The following is a 10,000-nucleotide window of genomic DNA, read 5'->3' on the forward strand; positions in this document are numbered from 1 at the left end:
CTTATTGCTTTTCTAAACCTGTTACTACACATATTTGATATGGTTTCATAAATAAAGACAATTCAATTTAAGAAACAATAGTTGAATGATAAACCGTCATTCTTCCGCCACTAAAAATTATAGTTCCTAAATAAATCGTTGCCACGCAACCCTTGAAGCAACGCAACAGCCAGATGGAACACTGGGTATGAAATGCGCTATATGAATGCCTTGCCATTCGCTGCGCAGTAATATGGAATGTTATCAGGTCAAATTGTAAGGTAATGCTGGATTTTACAACGGCTTTTAGCCAATCACAATCAAGGATTTGAACAATCAGGTTTAGAAATATATTTTTTTAATTCTGAGGAGCCTGAGGGCTGGCTGAAATCGCTTGGGGAATTGGCCCGCAGGCCTGAGTTTGAGACCCCCGAGTTAGTTTTTTTTTTTTTTTGGTTTCAACATTTCCCCTTCTTTCTCTCAAGTTATTGTTAACTTATCTGCTCCTCCAGATAAAATGTTCATCTACAGTTCTCTGGATTTTGGTCTCCTATTTTCAATAAGGCCAGATGTGTGTGTGTGTGTCTGTGTGTGAGTGTGTGTGTATGCGTCCTGTCACCTTTGTGGTAGTTTGATGTGGTTCACATTGCGTCACTCTCTGTGAGCATGCATATGCGTGTGTGTGCACAAGCTCTGTGTTCAGTCTGCCTTGGTCGACCAGTTGCTCTGGATTCTCTTTATCTCTCTGGATCGTGTGTGTGTGTGTGAAGCTCCTGTGTCTCAGGTGAGTCAAGAACACTCCAGCATCTCACTCTCTCTTGGGAAAACTCCTAGAACCCTGACCCGGTACTGATGAAAACACAGAACCAACCAGAGAACCTATGCGTTCATGATTACATGTGTGTGTGTGTGTGTGTGTGTGTGTGTATGTATGTGTGTGTGTGTGTGTGTGTGTGTGTGTGTGTGTGTGTGTGTGTGTGTGTGTGTCTAAACCGACCAGAGAACCTATGCGTTCATGATTACATGTAGGAAGTACAAGGCTAGGCTGATTTCTGAATGCGCCTTTATGAATCTCCCTAATACCAAACTGCAATTGGTTTACTCTTGTTTGTGCTACAACCGTACTCTTGGTGTAAGTGTGTGTTTGTGAGAGAAAGGTGATCTGAATGCGCTTTTGTGAGTCCCTCATACCCAAACTGCAATTGGTGTACTCCTGTCCTTAACATTTCACCCCAATTTAGATAGATATATAGATAGATGGATGCTTTATTTATCCCGAAGGAAATTTAGAAAAATGTGCTTGTTTATTTCAGTTTGTTTGTTTAAGTTTTTGCTAAAGGTTAGCTCTTGTCTGTGGTACAGCTGTACTCTTGTATGTGTGTGTGTGTGTGTGTGTGTGTGTGTGTAGGTGTGTAGGTGTGTGTGTGTGTGTGTGTGTGCGTGTGTGTTTGTGTGTGTCTGTGTGTGCGTGTGTGCGTCTGTGTGTGTGTGTGTGTGTGTGTGTGTGAGGTGATCGTATGCGCGTTTAATGTGTGTGGCCTTTCTGGATGGGGCAATCAGCACAACTATACAACTAAGGCACAGAGTGAAAATTCCTCAAGTAAGAGGTACATTTTTCATATTATCTCTGATATTTTAAGTCAATTTCAGAGTTAATTTCCACTAATCACCCTTTCTTTGTGAATCTAAGTGCTGCCAAACTACTCTCAAACTACTGGCTGTAAATCTGAAAAACCACCACCAGAAATGTGCCGTTGGACATCCCGTACTCCTGACAGGGAAGTCCGTAGCCCTCTGTTGTTGTTCTCTGACTCTGGGTTAGATCTATGCAATTAGATATGAATTAGAAGAAAAGTTAACTGCTGCAGGCGGACCAAAACATTGCCCTAAGAATTAATTATATATATTTTTGATGACCCATTGTCCAGAATAAAGACCGTCTCCTGAGTACCCAAGTTCTTCCAAAGCAGCAAAAACACAACGCAGGTTCCACTTGGATACTCGGGATGGATGGAGACGTTCTTTAACGTCTCACTCCTGAGAGCGGCTCAGGGTCACACACACACACACACACACACTCAGGGCTGAGACATGAGACATGAGACTTTTCTGTCTTTAACCTCAGAGCGGAGAGTGCACCCGATGCTGACCCAGATAAGAGCAGAGCATGAGGATGTCTGTCCTACATACTCAAGGCTGTGTGTGTGTCTGTGTGTGTGTGTGTGTGTGTGTGTGTGTCTGTGTGTGTGTGTGTGTCTGTCCTACATACTCAAGGCTGTGGGCCCTTTGCCCCAGAGTTGTTCTTTGTGGTTCTCCTCAAGGTGCATGTTGACCTGTTTCTGTGCAAATTTCCTCCCTTGCATGATCTGAATGGTTTGGTAAAGCAAGAAACCATCCAACAATCTCCTTCATGTCATGGGTTGGAACTTAACATGCTCTGGTATTTGTTAGAGAGCCTCAGTAAACACCTATAGCACTCTTTCTCTCAACTATACCTGCACACCCACATTACAAACGTATGTGTCTGACAGTATCTCACCCTCCTGCTCAAAATGTAATCAAAATTCACGCTCTTAACTACTTACTAACCGAGAGTGAGGTCATGCAGGGACATATCAGACTGAGGCTGTAACGTATCTACCGAGCGATAGCGAGGTTGATACGGCAAAGCCCAAGTCTGATATGTCCCTGCATGACCGAACGGTCGAGGCTAGTAAGTTGTTTATTATATGGCATTTTTAGCTCTTTTCATTTTGAGAATAAATGGTAATTGTAAATAGAAAACATGTCGTTTTGTTCAGCTCAAGTCTTCTCACGACACAGTGTGTTTCAGGTGTTGCCTAGCAAACAATGACTTGCTAACTTCAAGTTACAATGATCAATAGAAAACGGACAACAGGGCTCAGCTTAAATGGCTTTAATTTACAGTTAAACACAAGGTTTTCAAACTATAGTAGTCAAGTCTTCATCATCACTTTCAATAACACATTTTCGCTGCTTCTGAATTGTACTGACCTGTACTAAGTCCTATAAGGTATTACCCAATATCAAAATGTTCGGAATTCTTGAGTCTTCAAATGTCATCAACTGTCATGGTACCACGACATTCAACTGGTTTCCTTTTCTCAGATAAATTCATAATAGGAGTCCTGATTCTATCACTACCTATAATTACATGCTCATGGCTGTTAATATATCGCTAATTTTTAAGGATGTCATGTTTAGTACTTGGTACATAACATGGTATCGCTCATTTTTAAGAAGACATCACTGGAGGGCAATAAGAATACTTATCAGACCGGCAAGGACGTCAATACGTGGCTGGCATGACTACCCATTAGCCAATCAGAATGCTTGTACTGTCCTTGCCATATAATAAAGTATGTATTGAATAATATCAACAAACAGACAATTTCTTGACTGAAAGCACATCTTAGAATTGTTTTTGGCACTTTCATGGAAGATTCATGTTTCACATTGGCAGGCTGGTGTCTGTTATTTTCATAGGGAAGGGGTGGTATCTAAATAAAAAAGTATTCAAATAATTGTAACTACAACAGAACTGTAACATCATTGCATCCTGAGAATTGTTGCATCAAGGCACCATCAAGTGAAACAAATTAGCACACATTAAATGAGTCCTATATCACAAAGCGTGAGTTGATGCAAAGGCATAAAATAATTGTACATTCATATGGCAAAAGTGGGTTAACACCCTTAAATGTAAAAAAGGGTAGTTTTAGGGTTTAGGGTTAAGATTTAAACTAGAGAGGGAGATATTTCATGGGATTGTTATACGTGATACAAACTAACGTATGTTGATCTGTATAATATATTTATCAAACAGTTGGGAAACAAAGGGAGAACACTAGATTTAACCCTATTCCCAACAGTAATCCTAAACCCAGCATGTCTTGCTATGGCCATTCCTCTAGTGCTCACCTTTCTGATTTGTTTTGTAGGTGTGCAGCCAAAAATGAGTTCTGAAGACTTCAGTTACGAGGGGATGGTTGAGCCGTGTGACACAACAACAGTTGAAAATGTGCAGCATGTCCTCGGCATGTATGTCCACTCTATCATCGTCGTGCTAGGGTTGCTAGGCAACCTGCTGGTGATTATCACGTATGCCTTCTACAAGAAGACCAAGTCCATGACTGATGTGTACCTGTTGAATGTGGCAATCGGTGACGTCCTCTTTGTGGTGGTGTTGCCACTTATCATCTACAACGAGCAGAATAACTGGCCAATGGGGGTCGGTGCCTGCAAGCTTTTGCAAGGTGCCTACAGCCTCAACCTGTACAGTGGGATGTTTCTGTTAGGCTGCATCAGCGGCGACCGCTACCTCGCCATCGTCTGCGCTAGCAGTTCACGATACCTCCGCTCCCGCACGCTTGTCTACAGCCATGCCATCTGCCTTGTCGTCTGGGTGATGGCCCTTCTCCTCTCCCTGCCCACAATTATTTACTCACAACTGTATCAGCACAATTCCGAAATAGTGATGAAAGGTGGTAACAGCAGCTCTTCGGAAGAGGACATACCCGAAACATTAATGATAGATTATTATCAGGACAGCTCAACATCTTACAGCAACATCACAGAGATGACCAACAGCACTGTGACCATCCCACCACTTGGGGGTAACCTTAGCCCTAATACTTCTTCCATAGAAATGGATCCAGATTATTGGCAATGGGAAGAGAATGGATTTGCCTCTGTGTTACCGCCGGTGTGTGCTCTTGTCTTTGACGAGACGCAAGACGTCATGAAGATTCTGATTCCAAGCCTCCAGATGGCGATAGGGTTCCTGCTGCCTCTGATGGTCATGGTCTTCTGTTACACCTGTGTCATCCTCACTCTGCTCAAGGCGCGCAACTTCCAGAGGCACAGGGCGGTGCGGGTGGTGCTGACGGTGATGCTGGTGTTCATACTCTGCCACCTGCCCTACAACCTCACACTACTGGTGTACACCATCACGTTCTGGGACCAGATGGACTGCAGTGCTGAGATCTCCCTCCAAATGGGGCTGCACATCACTCAGACTCTAGCCTATCTACACTGCTGCCTCAACCCCTTCCTGTACGCCTTTGTGGGTGTGCGGTTCCGCAGCCACTTCAGGAAGGTTCTACAGGACCTGTGGTGTGTGGGGAAGGACTACATGCGGGCGCGACGCCCATCTTCCCGCCTCACCTCAGAGATCTGTCTGTCTACACGCAGGTCAGTTGACGGTTCCGACACAGACAACGGCACCTCCTTCACCGTGTGACCTCAACTAGGTCCTCTTAGGATTTCAAGTGGACTTATTCCCACATCCCAAACTCCAACTCCCATTCATATCAAAACCCAATCCCTCATCATTGTAATCAATCCCCCACCTTTAACTGGTAAACACCTCCATGATGTGGCCTTATTCTGCTTAGCATTGCAATCTTACAGTGACTTTGACTGAGACACAAACTCCTATCCCATCTCATTTGGCCCTATAACCCTACCCACCAGTCTGAACCACCACTCAACACCATAGCCCCATCCATCATGATTATAAACCCACCCTTCACCTCTTCAGCCCCATCCTTTCATACTGTAACCATGCCAACCCCATCCTTTCATACTGTAACCATGCCAACCCCATCCTTTCATACTGTAACCATGCCAACCCCTTCCTTTCATACTGTAACCATGCCAACCCCATCCTTTCATACTGTAACCATGCCCAATCATCATTGTAACTCCTCCTTTCAACATAACAACCAGAGTCAAGATCATAATAACCACTTGTGAGAATGTGAATTCTCCCCCCTTCTCACCATGACTGTGGAGAGAAGTTTGGCCCTAATGTGGGATGGACTCCCCTGCCACAATGGTTGGGTCCAGGCTCCCCCATGACAGTGGATAGACCCAGGAGGCCTAATTTGGCCAATTTAGCCCAAGTGGCTGGACTATGTAAAGGGTGCCACATTCTGAAAAGAGAGAATTTTGGAGAGGCATGAAGGTAAAACACTTCCTTGCTGTGAGGTGAAGTGGTTGTGTCTAGCTGTGTGGACACTTTTTCTTTGTGCTTTGTTTTTGTGCCAAGTTTGTGTGCCTTGTTTTGTATCAAGTTACGTGCTTAGTTTCTGTGCATAGTTTGGGGCCCAACTTGGGCCTTGAATGTGCCGGTAACGGGCCTAAATGGGCCAAGCAGGTACTTGAGTTGCTGTGGGTACTGTCTGTGTTATGATTTATGTTTGTTTTGTGGGCACATGTGTTGGGGTTGATATAGAGTCCCCCTTGTAAATAAATGTGTGTATTTTTATATGGAAAATTCCTCATTTTAACCCCTCCTTTCAACATTACAACCACACCCATTCATCATTTAACCCCTCCTTTCAACATTACAACCACACCCATTCATCATTTAACCCCTCCTTTCAACATTACAACCACACCCATTCATCATTTAACCCCTCCTTTCAACATTACAACCACACCCATTCATCATCTTAACCCCTCCTTTCAACATTACAACCAACACCCATTCATCATTTTAACCCCTCCTTTCAACATCACCACCAACACCCATTCCACTTAGGCTAAACACACCTTTTGCCAATACAGATCATAAGCAGTTTACCTTTTTTTAAATATCCAATCCCAGGGCAATACATTTAACCATTTTAGTTTTGTTTTCATTACCACAGTATATATACTGGATATAACTGGAGATAGTCATCCACTTATCCCTGCTGCCTCCGTAGGACTTCATAGGATCACAAATATCCAATCCCAGGGCAACATTTCCACCTTTTTAGTTAGAATAGGACTTAATGGTCACTAAGTATTTTAGACGCGTTGCAGAGTTTCTCGTTTTCTTTTTCTTTCTTTTCTGCAAAGTTCTTATTTCGTAGTACTTGCTGTGAAAGTTATCTGTGTGTTTTGTGTCACATTTTGCTGGTGACTCCCTCCCCTGCTTCATAGGTAGCATTCGCTTCTGTATTTCAAATCAGCTGCCTAAAGTGCTCTTAGAACTAGATATGGACTTATAGCTTTTCCGACTGCGACACCCTGAGAGTTATGGTAATATATGTAGTTTTTGTTCTAAGGCTGATTAAAATGTACTGAAAATGTTATTATGTTATTATTATGTACTGATTAATGTTATTATGTGTGCAACTAAATAAAATTGTATTTTGTTTGAGGATGTGAGGTAGTGATGCGTGTGTGTGGGTGTGTGTGTGGGGGGGGGGGGGGGCGGTTGCATTGGTGTGACTTTGTTGTGAGCCTGCTCTATAATGTAGGGTTGAGTTTGTCTGTGTGGTACTGTGAGGTTTCCATATGTTCTAAGGTTGTGTTTTGCAGTGAGTTATTGTGCTTTGAGCCTGTGTTTGGTTGTGTTTCACTCTGCAGCTTTGCTAGGTCAGTTGTGTGTTGTGTGTTGCTAAAATAGACATTACTGCACTCATGAAGCGTTATGATGATGTTGTCATAAAATAAATAAAAGCCCTCCACAACTATTATTATATACATGGAGGAACATAGGGCTCCACAAAGAGCATTTAGGGAGTAAACAGCATTTGACATTTCATCAGTGCCATTATAAAGAGGTAAAAGAAGCTTTATTGTGCATTCTGAAACTTCAACTTGTAAGGCCTTCCACTATAACCTAGCAACACTTTATGAGTGCAGTTATTACTATGTAGAAATCATTATCTAGGCTCATTTCACACACACATCTGGCCTTATTGGAAATTTTATCTGGAGGAGCAGATACGTTTTATACGTTTTACTAATTATAATTAGAGAGAGGAGGAAATGCTGGAGGAAAACCAAAAGCAAACCTCAAAAGCAAAAATCCTTGGCAAGTCGGTAAGTTCTGTTCTGTCGTTGGGTTCTGTGTTTTCATCAGTACCAGGTCAGGGTTCTAGGAGTTTTCACAAGAGACAGTGAGATGATGAAGTTTTCTTGACTCACCCGAGACACAGGAGCTTCACACACACACACACACACACACACACACACAATCCAGAGAGATAAAGAGAATCCAGCCAGAGACGTCCAGAGAATACAGGGAATCCACAGCAACTGAGTGATCAAGGCACACTGACCACAGAGCTCGTGCACACACACACACACCGATGTAAACCACATTGAACCACCACAAAGGGGACAGGACGAATATGCACACCCACAAACCCACACAAACATACACACACACACACACACAAACACACACACACACACACACACACACACACACACACATACAGTATATACAGTATATATACTGTATATATACACACACACACACACACACACACACACACAGCCTTAGATCAAAAACTACTTATATAAAAACTACTTATAGTCAGAAAAGCCCATATCCAGTTCTCAGCAGCTAATGTAAAATGGTGAAACGGTGTGATTTAAAAGTTGAAAGGTGGGGAGCCAACAAGACAACAGAAAAATATGACAACAGATCAAACAACACAAACAGACAGAAACATGTTAGAAAGAAAATTGAACATAAGAGTCTTAAAGTGGAGGAGAGGGAGCAGGGGATATCAGGTTAAGGCGAGGTTGAAAAGGTGAGTCTTGAGGGACTGTTTAAAAAGTCCAGTCTGGAGGTTATGAGGGCATGAATAAGAGTTTGGGTGGTGGCAAAGGACAGGGAGGGCCGGAGGCGTGCAATGTTCTTGAGGTGGAAGAAGGAGGTTTTGGTGATGCGATTGGCGTGGGGTGTAGGACTGGTGGGTGGGGTCATAGAGGTGGGGTGTGTGGTTATAATGGAAGGTAGAAGGGGAGAGTCACACAGCAAATGAGTATGTAAGAAAGTAAGACTTTATTTATGAAGCACATTTTATACAAGAGTTGCAGTTGTGTAGTTAGTGAGAGAGTTAACAATGTAGCTTGGTCATTGTCTATTTAGAGCTTTGTATGTTAGGAGGAGGACCTTAAAGTCAATTCTGATGGTAACAGGAAGCCAGTGTAAAGTAGCTAGGACAGGACTAATGTGTTCTCTCCTTCTAGTTTTGGTTAATAATCGAGCTGCAGAGTTTTGAAGGAGCTTGAGTTTTTTAGTGGTTTTCTTGGGAAGACTAGCAAAGAGAGCATTACAATAGTCCATCCATTTGTTTATTGCCAATAAACAGTTGGTAATGGAGTTTATGGCTGCCCCCATCGTTAGGTTTAGCGGATATATACAATTGTGTGTCATCCTCGTAGCTATGGAAATCTATACTATATTCTCTGATGATGTCACCCAATGGTAACATATAAATGAGATTGGAAAGGAGTTTGTGTCGCAGTCAAAGTCAATGAGATTGCAATGCTTAACTAAATCAAGTCACATCATGAGGGTGTTAACCAGTTAATGATGGGCGGTTGGTTATAATGATGGGGTTATTATGGTTTCAATGGGAGTGAGTGGGGTTAAAATAACAAAATGGTGTGGTAAAAACGGTGGAATAGTTTGAGTTGGAGTTTGGCACGTGGGAATAATTCAACTTGCAATCATAAGAGGACCTAGTTGTAGTTACATGGTGAAGAAGGTGTCGTTGTCTTTGTTCGAAACGTCAACTGAACAACGCATCGACAGGCAAACATCTGAGGTCGGGTGGGAAGATTGGCGTCGCGCCCGCATATAGTTCTTCCCAAAACACCACAGGTCCTGCAGAACCTTCCAGAAGTGGCTGCGGAACCGCACACCCACAAAGGCGTACAGGAAGGGGTTGAGGCAGCAGTGCAGATAGGCCAGAGTCTGAGTGATGTGCAGCCCCATTTGGAGGGAGATCTCAGCACTGCAATCCTTCTGGTCCCACAATGTGATGGTGTCAACCAATAGTGTGAGGTTGTAGGGCAGGTGGCAGAGTATGAACACCAGCATCACCATCAGCACCACACGCACCGCCCTGAGCCTCTGGAAGTTGCGCGCCTTGAGCAGAGTGAGGATGACACAGGTGTAACAGAAGACCATGACCATCAGAGGCAGCAGGAACCCTATCGCCATCTGGAGGCTTGGAATCAGAATCTTCATGACGTCTTGCGT

General features: G+C 43.3%; 2 protein-coding genes across 2 annotated transcripts in view; one reads left to right on the plus strand and one right to left on the minus strand.

The window, feature by feature from the left end:
• Positions 1-3,955: 3,955 nt before the first annotated feature.
• Positions 3,956-5,242, plus strand: LOC308377714 (C-C chemokine receptor type 6-like; the record flags this gene model as incomplete). The annotated part of the gene is made up of 1 exon (XM_080854453.1): positions 3,956-5,242. The coding sequence occupies one exon, from the start codon at positions 3,956-3,958 to the stop codon at positions 5,240-5,242; it is 1,287 nt and encodes a 428-aa protein (XP_080710579.1).
• A 4,245-nt stretch (positions 5,243-9,487) lies between these two features.
• The window catches only part of LOC308376853 (C-C chemokine receptor type 6-like), a gene marked incomplete at both ends in the record, with an annotated part of 1,233 nt that continues 720 nt past the window's right edge, over positions 9,488-10,000 (minus strand). Inside the window, one exon of the mRNA XM_080853337.1 lies at positions 9,488-10,000. This exon is cut by the window's right edge and continues 720 nt beyond it. Coding sequence (XP_080709463.1) covers positions 9,488-10,000 — 513 coding nt within the window.

This window comes from Sprattus sprattus (assembly GCF_963457725.1).
Source record: "Sprattus sprattus genome assembly, chromosome: 16".
Lineage (NCBI taxonomy): Eukaryota > Metazoa > Chordata > Actinopteri > Clupeiformes > Clupeidae > Sprattus > Sprattus sprattus.